General features: G+C 32.8%; 1 protein-coding gene across 7 annotated transcripts in view; it reads left to right on the forward strand.

Annotated features, from left to right (window-relative positions):
* The window catches only part of TSGA10 (testis specific 10), a 127,253-nt gene that overhangs the window by 38,642 nt on the left and 74,668 nt on the right, over positions 1-13,943 (forward strand). For all 7 annotated transcript variants that reach the window (XM_047746225.1, XM_047746227.1, XM_047746228.1 and 4 more), the window contains 3 exons: positions 901-1,071; positions 1,161-1,238; positions 2,158-2,309. In XM_047746225.1, the coding sequence (XP_047602181.1) occupies positions 901-1,071; positions 1,161-1,238; positions 2,158-2,309 (401 nt within the window). The remainder of the gene's footprint in view (positions 1-900; positions 1,072-1,160; positions 1,239-2,157; positions 2,310-13,943) is intronic.

The following is a 13,943-nucleotide window of genomic DNA, read 5'->3' on the forward strand; positions in this document are numbered from 1 at the left end:
ACCTACTGTTGACCAGAAGCTTGCTGATAACATAGTCAATTAACACATTCCTTATGTATGTATTGTACACTTATTCTTCCAATAAAATGAGCTAGAGAAGAGAAAATGTTGGTAAGAAAATCATGAGGAGGAGAAAATACTTTTACAATACTATACTGTATTTGTTGAAGAAGTATGTGTTTAAGTTCAAACCCATGTTTTTCAAGGGTCAACTCTAATTGAGTCAGGATTATCTTAGAAAGCATTTTAGGCATTTTAGGAGATGAGGTCCAGGATTCTGGTCAAAGTTTTGCTATGGAAATTAGAAAGTAATATATCTTCCTCTGAGACTTGGAGGCCAGAGCTGAATAGGTAGTGATCAAAATTAAGAAAGATTAGGTACTTTTAAGGAGCCCAGTAGGATATGAAATCATCTGTAGGTGTGGAATAGGTTTAGGACCTGAGGATGGTTGAACAAGTATGAGAGAGTATATTGGGTTGTCAGTAAGGATTGATGAGCCTTCTGTCAGGATAGAAGTAGCCAGGACATGGAAATGGCATATACGTTTATTAGAGAAAGATAGAAACACTGTAATATTTATTAAAATAGTATTTTACCGGAATTTTGCTGAATTCAAATTTATATCACGAAACATTAGTAAAACATTCTCTCTTATATTGACTTCTTCCAAATTAATTTAAAAATTTTTGGCAAAGATATTATAAACCAGACTTTTATTTTTATACATTCACTTGCATTTTTGGACATCATTTGCCTTTATAAAAACTCATTAAGAAAGCCTTATCCTGTTGCATGCATTTTTATAAATGGTTTGTATTTTAACTAGCTGGATATAAGATTGCTGTTTTTATGTCTGTTCTAAAACTTATCAAATAGAAGTCTGTGTATTTAAATAATAGGCACAGGAAGAAATTGCCCGACTTCGAAGAGAAATGATGAAAAACTGTAAGTCTCCTAAATCAACAACAGCACATGCCATCCTCCGGCGGGTGGAGACTGAAAGAGATGTGGCCTTCACTGATTTACGAAGAATGACCACAGAACGAGATAGCCTGAGGGAAAGGCTAAAGGTTTGGATGAATTTTATCAGTATGACCATTTGTGAAACACTGTGTAGCAACACTGAAAACATTTTGTTTTGTTTTTGTTTTTTAAACAGATTGCCCAAGAGACAGCATTTAATGAGAAGGCTCATTTGGAACAAAGGATAGAAGAGCTGGAGTGTACAGTTCATAATGTAAAGAAAAATCACTTGTTTTCAGCTATAAACTGTCAATAGCTTCCCCCTTTTCTTTGTTTTTTTCTATGTTCAGAGAAGTTCTTTTATTTTTCTGAGATAGTGTTAATAATCCTAAAACATTTAAGGTAGTATGTGTAGTATAAATTATCACTTTTTCATTGTTTATGTCCTTCCAAAAAATGTAAGTAAAGTCTTTTTTCTTTTAGGTTGCAAAATGTGTTCTTTAAAAAAAAAAATCCATTAGGAATACATCTGTGGGATTTTAGCAGCTTTCTCATCTCTGTCTTTCATTAAACATAACATTGCCAGATACGGAGAAACTGGCTTATTCTATCTAAAGTGTAGCTAAGGTAGAAGAAATTATTATGACATGAAAATTAATGAGAAGAATATATTTAAACTGAATTTAAATGTGAAGCATCACCTTTTTACTAATCAAGAATTCTAGATGCTATGAATTTGAGATGTTATGACTATAATAAACAATTTGAGTTCTGTTATCAAATTTAATTGAATTATTTATACATTCATCTGTGTTGTTATAATGAGAATAAAAAAGCATTATTTAGGAGAGAAAAAATATTTTTTCGTAATTCCACTTTATATGTATAACTTATTAATGTTGAACAATAAATAAATCCTTTTGCAAATAAGATATATATACTACAGTCAAAATGAACCAGATTGAAAATGTAGATACATGTAGTGTGATAGGCTCTATGCACAGATTTTGCAGTGGTTTGTTGTTGTTCGTATTCCAAAATACCTTGCCCATACAGCCTCCCCCAACATTCAGGTCTAATCTGATCATCTCCTGGTGTAAATCTTGTCATAAGCCACAGTTTGCACAGAAAGGATGTCTCTTTAGGAAGATTTTGTTGGTGGTGGCAGTAACCTTGTCATTCTACTTGCATAGCTTGATGATGAACGTATGGAGCAAATGTCAAATATGACTTTGATGAAGGAAACCATAACCACTGTGGAAAAAGAAATGAAATCACTAGCAAGAAAGGCAATGGATACTGAAAGTGAACTTGGCAGACAAAAGGCAGAGAATAATTCTTTGAGGTAAATTACTTTTAGTTTACTATAACTACTAGATCTGCTTTTTGTAGAGTATTTTATAATGATAATTAAGTTATTTGTTGACTTTAATTTCTGAGAGGATTATTATGAAGGAGTTGTAGAAGTCTCAGCATACATTAATTGATATCCCAAAGATCACTTACAGACTAGTAATGGCATACTTAACTAGCAATCAGACTTCTAGTAATCATCTTACATATGCAGAAAGCCTAATGTTTAACTGAAGTACCTTTCACAACGTCCTTCTGGGTACAGAGCATATTTGACTTTGGCATTTGAATACATAGGAAAATGTAATGGAACTTCTTTTAATTGAATGCCAAGTAGGTTCTTAGCCCTTCCTACATACTGGTATGGTAGCAGAAGAAATTCCAATTAAAGCAACCTACAGACAATAAATATAAGGGAATAAGTTTTTGAAGACCATGTTAGCAGTTTTAGTGTCTGTTGATACGAAAGATAAAGCTCTACAAATTCAGTAATGTTGAATTACAGTGCATCAGTGAACCTTTGAAAAATAGTAGTTCATATGAGTGTGAAATATTAAGTCTACAGATAATACTTGGTTCACATAAGAGTTTCCAGATTCCCCTCTTTGATCATTCAGGGGTCTGTGGTACGTATGTTGAAATGATTTGTCAGGACAGATAATGACTCAAATTTTTTCCCTTCATTAATTTTTTTAAAACTTCCTGTTTAAAAGGATATTACAGGCTCAGGTAAAATAAAAATAATAATAAAATAAGACAACAACACAACAAAAACCTTGGAGAATAGAGAAAAGTGTAAAGAAAATGTAAATCATCCATGATTCCATAACTCAGTGAAAGCTATTATTAATATAGATCTATTTCTAACCAGGAATATTTCCATCTGTGTTATGTAAGCTTTCTATGTAATTGATGTCATTCTATTAGGTTATATATTTGGCCAATTTCACTTAATTGTATATGATAAGCATTGTACATGTCATTAGAAATTCCTGGAAAGCATTTTAGTAGTTTACTAAAAAATTCTATCAGATAGGTGTATAATATTTTAGAAGATTTTTGCATAATTTGTTTTCTTTTAACAGTATTATTAGAATCTAGTTGGCATACATACAGTAAACTGCACATATTTAGTGTTCAGTTTCGTAAGTATATCGGCACAATCAAGATAGTGGCCCTACCCATTGCTCCCAAAAGTTTCCTCGTGCCCCTCTGTAACCTTTCAACTATCCTGCCAATCCCTAGACAACCACTGATTTGCTTTTTGTCCTAGAGATTTGTTTGGGTTTTCTAAAATGTTCTATAAATGAAATCATACAGTATATATATTTTTTAGTGGGCTGCTTTCCCTCAGCATAATTATTTTGAAATTTATCCTTGTTGTATAATCAATAGTTTATTCCTTTTTGTTCCTGAGTAGTATTCCATATGTGAATATATGAACATTTTGGTTGTTTCCAGTTTGGGCCTATAACAAAACATTTATGTACATTCTTATATGAGTCTTTGTATGGACATAAGCTTTTATTTTTCTTGGGTGAATACCTAAGAGTAGAGTGACTGAATTATGTGATGGATATATGTTTAATTTTGAAGAAACTATTAAATTTTTCCAAAATGGTTGTACTATTTTATTTTACATTTGTACCAGTGGTATATGAGTGTTGCAGGTGTTGTGTAGCCTCATCGACACTTGGTATGCATTGTTTTTTTAATCTTAACCATTCTAATAGGTATGTTTTGTGGTTTTAATTCACCTTCCCTAATAACTGATGCTTTTGAGCATCTGAGCATGTGCTTTTGTACATAAATTTATTATTATTTTTTTTTATTTTATTTTACAAATATTTTCTCCCACTCTGGCTTACATTTATAGCAATTGTCTTTTAAAGAGCAAATGTTTTTCATTTTGATTAAGTGAAATTTATTGATTTTTTAAAAATTATATCCAGCTTCATGTACTCTTTTAAAGATATCATTGTCAAATGTAAGGTCACTGAGATTTTTGTTTTGTGTTTTCTTCTAGCAATTTTATAGTTCTCAACATTTAATTCTGCTATTCATGTCAAAGTTTTCATATATAGTCAAGGTACAAGTCAAAGTTCACCTTTTTTTGCATAGGGATATCCAGTTGTTCCATAATTTGTTGAAAAACTATCCTTTCTTGTTTTTGTGCTTTATAGAAGGTCAGTTATCCATATATGTATAGCTCTTTTCTTGATGGTCAGTTTCATTTGATGGATCTATTTATATATCTTAATCCCAGTATAATCTGCCTGATTACTTTGTTTTGGGGTTTTTTTTTTTTAAGTCTTCAAATTAGGTAATGTTAGTCCTCCAAATTTGTTCTTTCTCTAAATAGTTTTGGCTATTCTAATTCCTTTGTATTTTATTTTAATTTAAGAATCATTTTCACAATTTATAAAAAAAAAAATAAACCTGCTTGGGAATTTGATTAGAATTGAGGAAAATGACATCTAAAGAATTTTACATGTTCCCCCTCATAAACACAGTATATCTCTTCATTGTTTAGATCTTTAATTTCCCTCAGCAGTGTTTTGTTGTGTTTAATATATAGGTCCTGTACTACTTTTTTTAGATTTATATGAGTATTTCCTATGTTTTTTGATGCTGTTGTAAATGGAATCTTAAAATTTCACTTTCTGATTGCTTATTGTTTGTATATGAAAATATAGTATAATATGGACTCTGAAAAACAATCTGAAGGGTTTGAAGAGGTGGGAGGGTGGGAGGTTGGGGAAACCAGGTGGTGGGTATTAGAGAGGGCACGGATTGCATGGAGCACTGGGTGTGGTACAAAAAACAATGAATACTGTTATGTTGAAAATAAATTTTAAAAAATGATTAAAAAAAAGAAAATATAGTTGTTTTTAAAAGTAAACTTTGTATTTTACAACAGTTTTAGATTAACAGAGCAATTATGAAGAAGGTAGAGTTCCTACATACCTCAGACCCAATTTACTCTCTTATTAACATCTTACATTAATATATTTGTTAGAATTAATGAATTATTTGATACATTATTAACTGAAGTCCGTACTTTATTCAGATTTCCTTAGTTTTCCCCTGATGTCCTTTTTCTGTTCCAGGATCCCATCCAGAACACTACATTACATTTAGTTGTCATGTTTCCTTAGGCTTCTCTTGGCTATGACAGTTTCAGACTTTCCTTGTTTTTGATGACCTTGACAGTTTGGAGGAATACTGATCAGGTATTTTGTAGAATGTCTCTCAGTTGGGGTTTGTCTGCTCTTTTTGTCATGATTAGACTGGGTAATTTGTTTTTGAGAGAGAGGTCATAGAAGTAAAATGCCATTTTAGGGTACATATCTATCTAGGGTATTATGGGTATGTACTGTCCATAGGATTTATTACTGTTGATTTTGACCTTTATCATCCAGCTGAGGAAATGTTTGCCTTTTCCAGAATGTCATATAATCGAAATCACACAGTATACAACCTTTTCAGGCCAGCTTCTTTTACTTAGCAATGTGCATCTTAGGTTCATTCATGTTTTTTTTACCTGGATAGCTTATTTCTTGTCACCGAGTAATAATTTATCATATGTATATACTATAGTGTGTTTATCCGTGCACCTATTGAAAGACATCTTGGTTGCTTCCAGTTTTTGGTAATTATGAATAAAGCTGCTGTAATCTTTCATGTGCAGGTTTTTGTATGGACATAGGTTTTCAGATCAGGTCAGTAAATACCTAGGAGCACAATTGCTAAATCATAGATTGAAACTATATTTAGCTTTATAAGAAAGTGGCCAACTCTTTCAAAGTGACTGTAGCATTTTGCTTTTCCACCGGCAGTGTTGCTCCATATCCATGTTACTATTTGGTATTGTCACATTTTTTTATTTTAGCCATTATAACAGGTATGTAGCAATATTTCATTGTTTTAATTTGCAGTTTGCTAATGACAAAGGATATGGAGCATCTTTTCATATTGTTACTTGCCATCTTTATATTTTCTTCGGTAAGGTATCTGTTTAGATACTTTGCCCATTTTTCAGTTTTTTTTTTTAACTTATTATTGAACTTTGAGAATTCTTTTAATATTTTGGATACATGTTATCGGGTCATTTGCAGATATATTCACCCTATCTGTGCCTTGTCTTTTCATTTTCTTAATGGTATCTTTTGCAGAGCAGAAATTTTAAATTTTGATAAAGTTCAACTTACGTTTTACTTTCATGGTTGTGTTTTTGGATTTGAAAACTCATTACCAGACCCAAGTGTACATATTTTTCTCCTATGTTTTCTTCTAGAAGTTGTATAGTTTTTTATCTTATGCTTAAGTTCAATGATCTGTGTTGAATTAATTCTGTGAAAGATGTAAAATCTTTCTAAAAAATTTGCATATGGATGTCTTAAAATTGTTTCAGCACCATTTGTTGAAAGACTGCCCTTTCAGTATTGTCTTTGTTCCTCTGTCAAAGAGCAATTACTTATATTTGTGTGGGCCTATTTTTGGGATCTCCATTCTATTCCATTGATCTGTTTTATTCATTCTTTTGCCAAACCATGCTGTCTTGATTTCTATAACTATATAGTAAGTCTTGAAACTAGGTAGTGTGAATCCTCCAACTTTCTCTCTAATTGTATATTGGCTATTCTTGGTCTTTTGCCTTCCCACATAAAATTAAGAATCAGTACCTCTGATTCTAAAATAAGTATCTATAAAATAGCTGTCTGAAATCGTAATTGTATTTGCATTGAATCTGTAGATCAGGTTGGAGAGAATGGACATCTTGATATGGAATGTTTCAATCCATGAACATGGACTATTTCTCCATTTATTTAGATCTTTGATTTCTCTCATCATTGTTTTATAGTTCCGTGCCTATAGATACTGTGCATTAACTTTGCAAAGTTCTAGGCGCTTATTACTTAAAATATTTTAAAAATTGAAGTATAGTTGACATATATTTTTCTAAGTGTGGAACATAGTGATTGACAACTGTATACATTATGAAATGTTCACCACAATAAGTGTGGTTACCATGAATCACAGTACAGTTATTACACTATTATTGACTATATTCCCTATACTGTACTTTTCATCCCCATGACTTATTTTTATTTTATAATTACTTCAGATAGTTCTTATGCTCTTTTTTCTTCTTTTGGTATTGAATTATACTTACAGTTTTTAGATATTCTGTTCTGTTTTATTTTTGTTTTTCTCTTTGCATTTTGCATTGCAGTTTGGGAAGTTTTTATTGACCTGTCTTTAAGCTCAGTGATTTAGGCTTGACTGTGCCCAGTCTACTGATGAGCCCATCAAAGGCATTCTTTATTTTTGTCACTGTATTTTGCTTTCTAGCATTTCCTTTTGTTTTTCTCAGTTTCCATTTCTCTGTTTATGTTACCCCCCTCCCCGTTACTGCATATTGTCTACTTTTTCCATTAGTGACCTTAACCAATTAGTCATAGTTATTTAAAATACCTTGTCTGAGAATTCCTGTGTCTGTGCGATATCTGACTCTAGTTTTATCCTTCCATTGTGTTTTTGCTTAACTTTTGGCATTCCTTATAATTTTTTCATTGAAGTCACGCATATTTTATTGGGTGTTAACTGAAGTAAATAAGCCTTTAGTGTGAATGTTTATGTTAATTTGGCTGGCAATTGAGCTATGTTCAAGGTCTGTTGTAGATGCAGGTGCCAGAGATACCAGATTCTTGCTGTCCTGATTGTTGTTTTTCCTTTTGACTTTAGGCTTCCCTCGGTGCTCTTCCTCAGTGAGAGCATGCATCTTGCAGCTCTTTTGGTTGTGAGTCACTGTGATTATCATGGAGCCCTGTTATTGAGCTATGATGTTTACAAGTGTTTTTCTATTGGTATAACTTTTATTTTTTTTAATCTACTTTTGTGGGACAGGAAGGCTAGAGAAGGTAAGGTGGGAGAAATATCCTTTTATAGATGGGATAAGGCTATGATAAAGTCCTTTTACTTGATGAGTAAGCCTTCATTATGGAGCATGCTCTGAGCATATTTCACAACAATTACTCCCCCTTGTCAGAGTTATAGGGGATCTTTCTCAGATCTTTAATGTGAGAACCTAGTGGAGTTCCTGGAGGTAAACACTGAAATATAGAGATCCCTCTAAAACTGTGGCCTCTAAGCTCTCCCTCTCATGTAAGTGCAAACTCAGCCTCCAGCAATGTGTCAAAATTATTTTTTAAGCTCTTAACCATTTGTGATTCCAGTGGTTTCTGCTTCAGATGAGCAGATCTTGGTTATTCTTTTCAGATTTTGAATTGGCAGTTTACTCTGTAATTCACTATTCTAATGTGTCACAGAAAGTCTTTGAGTTTCATTTTGTTCATTTCTTTTGTTGTTATAACAATGGAAATGACAGTTACTAAGCTCTTCTCAGGGTTAAAACCAGAAGTCCTACAATTGATTTTTATATATTTACCTGGTATTTTACAACTTTGCTAAATTTACCTTTTAGTTCTGGTAGCCTTTTTGTAGAATCCATTTAATTTTCTATGTAGACAATCAGGTCATCTGCAGATAAAGACAGTTTTACGTGTTCGGTCTGCATGCTCCCTCCCCTCGCCCCTCAATTTCTTGCCTTATTGCATTGGCTGGAACATCCAGTACAATGTTGAATAGAAATGATCAAATGGACATCCTTGTCTTGTTCCACAAAAAAGGGAAGCATTTAGATTCTCAACAGTTAGTATGATGTTGGCTGTGTGTTTTTCATAGATGTCTTCTTTCAGGTTGAAGAAGTTTCCTTTATTCCTATATTACTGAGATTTTTTTTTTTTCCAGGAATAGATGTGTTTTGTCAAATCAGTCAGAGTATGTTATACTTGTTATAGATTTCTGGTGTCAGTTAATGCTTTATTTAAGATATTTACATTTATTTTTATAATTGGGATTGGCCAATGATGTACCCTTCTTGGGGCTTCTTAAAATCAGATTTTGGTGTCAGTGTCATGTAAATCTTATAATAATCTCAATTCATTTAGTCTTCTTTCATTACCTGGAAGAGTTGGCATAATATTGAAGTTTTAAAACTTAACCAATAAAGCCATTTGGGTCTGACTTTTATTTATCTATTTTGAGGGAAGTTTTAATTTTATTTGTTTAATGGGTAAAAGAACAATTAGAAATTTATTCTTATGCCATTCAATATATATTCTTTTTTTTTTTTTGAGAACTTTTATTTTTTTTTTATTTTTTTTTATTAATTTTTTATTTTTTTTTTCCAGCATAACAGTATTCATTATTTTTGCACCACACCCAGTGCTCCATGCAATCCGTGCCCTCTACAATACCCACCACCTGGTGCCCCCAACCTCCCACCCCCCACCTCTTCAAAATTCTCAGATCGTTTTTCAGAGTCCATAGTCTCTCATGGTTCACCTCCCCTTCCAATTTCCCTCAACTCCCTTCTCCTCTCCATCTCCCCTTGTCCTCCATGCTATTTGTTATGCTCCACAAATAAGTGAAACCATATGATAATTGACTCTCTCTGCTTGACTTATTTCACTCAGCATAATCTCTTCCAGTCCCGTCCATGTTGCTACAAAACTTCAATATATATTCTTAAGGCATTTGTTCATTTTCTTTAAATTTTAAAACATTTTTAGGATAATGTTATTTATAATATCCTATGAACATTTTAATGTCTATAGAATCTATAGTGATTTCTTCTTTCTTAGTCTGTTGTTATTAGTCTTTTCAAAGAACCACCATTTTGCTTTGGTGATTCTCATTAAGTTTTGTTCTTTATTATTTCCTTATATTTTCTTTAGATTTATTTTTATTTTTTTCTAATTTCTTTAGATGAATGCTTATATTATTACTTCTCAGGCTTTTTTTCTCATATAGACATTTAAGGCCATAAGTTTCCCTCAAAATACTTACTTGAATGTATTTTACAAGCTTTGTTATGTACTTCTTATAAAATATTTTCTAATTTTTATCATTACTTCTTAATTGAACTATTATTTATTAGTGTGATTTTAAGTATACAAAAACATAATGAGTTTTCACTTACCTTTTTGATTGTCTTTTTGCTAATTACATATTTGTACTAAATTTTTTATCTTATTTACAGGGATTTTTTTTTTTTAAAGATTTTATTTATTTATTTGACAGAGAGAGATCATAAGTAGGCAGAGAGGCAGGCAGAGAGAGAGGGAGAAGCAGGCACCCTGCCAAGCAGAGAGCCTGATGTGGGGCTCGATCTCAGGACCCTGAGATCATGACCTGGGCCGAAGGCAGAGGCTTAACCCACTGAGCCACCCAGGCGCCCCTATTTACAGGGATTTTATTGAAAGAGTTGTTTAAACTTCTGGCTCCAGTGTCTTATATTTCGTTCTCTTTTAAACCTGCTGTAATCTGCCTTTTTCTCCTACCATTTCATGAAAACTTTTTTTTCCAGGTAATATTTATTTTCATGTTACTCAATTCAGTAGTCAGTCTCAGTCTTCATTTTTTTTGACCTATCAGCAACATTTGATAAAGATGTTCAGTTGTGCTTTTTTCTCCGTTCCTTTAAATACTTTCCTTATTTGTCTTCTGAGGTACCATGCTCATTTGATTTTCTTTTCATCTCTTTGGATGTCCTTCTAAGGCTCTTCTGCTAGTTCCTCCTCATCTCCATAATCTGCAAATGTTGGAGTGTTCCTCAGCTCAGTCCTTAGACCACTTCTTTTCTTGTATGTGTACTTATCCCTCATCCAGTCTCATGTATTTACTCTTGACTCTCAAATGTATATCTGTAGCATGAACTTTTTTCTTGAACTCAGGACTTGAATGTCCAGCCACCTCCTTTTCATCTTCTTTTTCATCTCTGGAATGTCTAACATACATTTCAAACTTAACATTTTCAAACCTGAGTTCTGCTACCCACTACCCTTCATTCACCCTCCAACACACATAAATATGCTTTTTCAATCTTCCCAGCTTAGTCTGGGAAGTCTGTTCATGCAATTCTTGGGCTGAAACCCTGAATAATCTGTGGCTTCATATATCCATATGCAATGCAGTTTGTTTTGTCTTCAAAATATAATCAAAAGCCGAGCATTTCTTGCCACCCCTGTTGTAACCTTGCTGATATTGAAGGATATTTTTGCTAGGTAGAGAATTCTAAAAGTTGGGAATTATTTTTATTTTAATACTTAGATGTACATTATTTCTGCTGAGAAGTCAGCTGTCAGTTTATTTTTTATAAATCAATATCTTATACTTTATAATATATTCATATTATATACATGTACAAAAGGCAAGGAATTAATCTAATTAGAAGCTACATAATCCAACTACATTGAATATAATTAAAATATTGTTGTTCCTGTTTTCTGTTTTGTCAGTTGATAAGAAAATTATGTTTTGTCCTGTGTGTGAACACACACTAGAAATTGAGTCGTGAATGCCATTCAGCACACATATCTGGATTCCTGTATCTCTAAACTGAAGTTCTATAGTATCCCAAGCCAAATCAGCCAAAAAGAAATTATTCCATTTCTGTTTGGGTTTCACTGCTGGTGGAAGAAGAAATTTCCCAGTGTTTCAAAACCAATACTCATTATCTGTGTTCCTATACTGCTTAGGTGAACTTTTCTTTCAAACAGGTATATTTTAGTGTAGCAAAAGTTCTTCTCTTTGGGTTTCTGTGTCAGACAATGATAGTAAAAAGCTAGAGTATTTTCAGAACATTTCCTAGAAGTAGATTAAAAAAAAAAAAAAAAAACCTGTGTGTCTGTATCAGTGTATCAAACATCTGTAGGCCCAAGAAGAATTTTCCATATAGTTGAATGATTGATAGAGCTTTCTGGTAATAAAAAGTTAGTTTGGATCTTTGTGTCCAGTGATTCCAAGACCAGTTCAGTTTGAGTCTGGGTATTTGAGACCAAAAAGATTTCAGTATTAAAATCTATTGTAGGGGCGCCTGGGTGGCTCAGAGGGTTAAACCTCTGCCTTCTGCTCAGGTCATGATCCCAGGGTCCTGGGATCGAGCCCCATATCAGGCTCCCTGCTCAGCAGGAAGCCTGCTTCTCCCTCTCCCACTCCCCCTGCTTGTATTCCCTCTATCCCTGTTTCTTTCTCTGTCAAATAAATAAATAAAATATTTAAAAAAAATAAAAAAATAAAAATAAAAAATAAAATCTATTGTAGATGACATGATACTCTATGTCAAAAATACAAAATAACTAACAAAAAATCTAGAACTAATAAACAGTTGCTACAGGATTGCAGGATATGTGGTTAATATACAAAATCAGTTGTTTTTTTAATACTAGCAATGAAGAAATGGAATTTAAAATTGAAAACACAGTACCATATATATTAGTACCCCCAAAAATGAAATACTTAAGTACAAATCTAACAAATTATGTATAAGATCTATATGAGAAAAAGTACAAAACTGGTACAAAAGAAAAAAAAGTACAAAAGAAATCAAAGTGGAACTAAATAAACTGAAAATATTCTAGGGGTGCCGGGGTTAGCTCAGTTGCTTAAGCATCCTACTTGTGATTTTGGCTTGGGTCATGATCTCAGAGTCATGAGATTGGGCCCTGAATTGGGCTCTGTGCACAGCAGGGAGTCTGCTTAAGGATTCTCTTTCCCTCTCCCTTTGCCTCTCCTCCCCTGCAAATAAATTAATCTTTTTTTAAAAAAGAAAGAAAAATATTCTATATTTACAGATGGGAAAACATAATATTTTCAAGATGTCCATTCTTCTCAACTTGATCTATAGATTCAGTAAGTTCTAATTAGAATCACAGCAAATTATTTGTGGATATCAGTGAGCAGATTTTAAAGTTTATATGGGGAGGCAAAAGAATAGGCAACAGAACACTGAAGAAAAACTAAGTTGGAGCACTGGTCATACTTGACATCAAGACTTGAGATAAAGTTACAGTAATTAAGACAATGTGGTATTGGTAAATGAATAGACAAATAGATCAGTGGAACAGAACAGAGAGCCCAGAAATAGACCCACATAAATATAGTCAACTGATCTTTGACAAAGGAGCTTTTAAAAGCAATACAATAGAGCAGAGGTAGTTGCAACACAGATATCACACCTTCAGATTAATTCTAAATGGATCACATTCTTAAATGTAAAATGCAAAACTGTAAAACCTCTACAAGATAACAGGAGAAAACCTAGATGACTTTAGTATGTTGATGACTTTTTTAGGTATAACAGCAAAGGCACAGTCCATGCAAGAAATAACTGATTAACTGTACTTCATTAAAATTAAAGACTTATGCTCTGCAAAAGACAATGTCAAGAATATGAGAAGCCAAGCCACAAACTGGGAGAAAATATTTGCTAAAGACACAGCTGATAAAGAACTGGATCTAAAACATACAAAGAACTCTTTTAAAACTCAACAATAAGAAAACAAACAACCCAATTAAAAAATGGGCCAAGACCTTAGCAGATCTCCACTAAGAAGATATACAGGTGGCAAATAAGCATATGAAAGGTGTTTTACACCATAGGTCACCAGGGAAATACAAATTAAAACAACAGTGAGATACCATTACATACCTATTAGAATGGACAAAATCTCAATCACTGAAAATAAAAGCTGGCGAGGATGTGGTTCAATAGCAACAC

This window comes from Lutra lutra, chromosome 9 (genome assembly GCF_902655055.1).
Source record: "Lutra lutra chromosome 9, mLutLut1.2, whole genome shotgun sequence".
Lineage (NCBI taxonomy): Eukaryota > Metazoa > Chordata > Mammalia > Carnivora > Mustelidae > Lutra > Lutra lutra.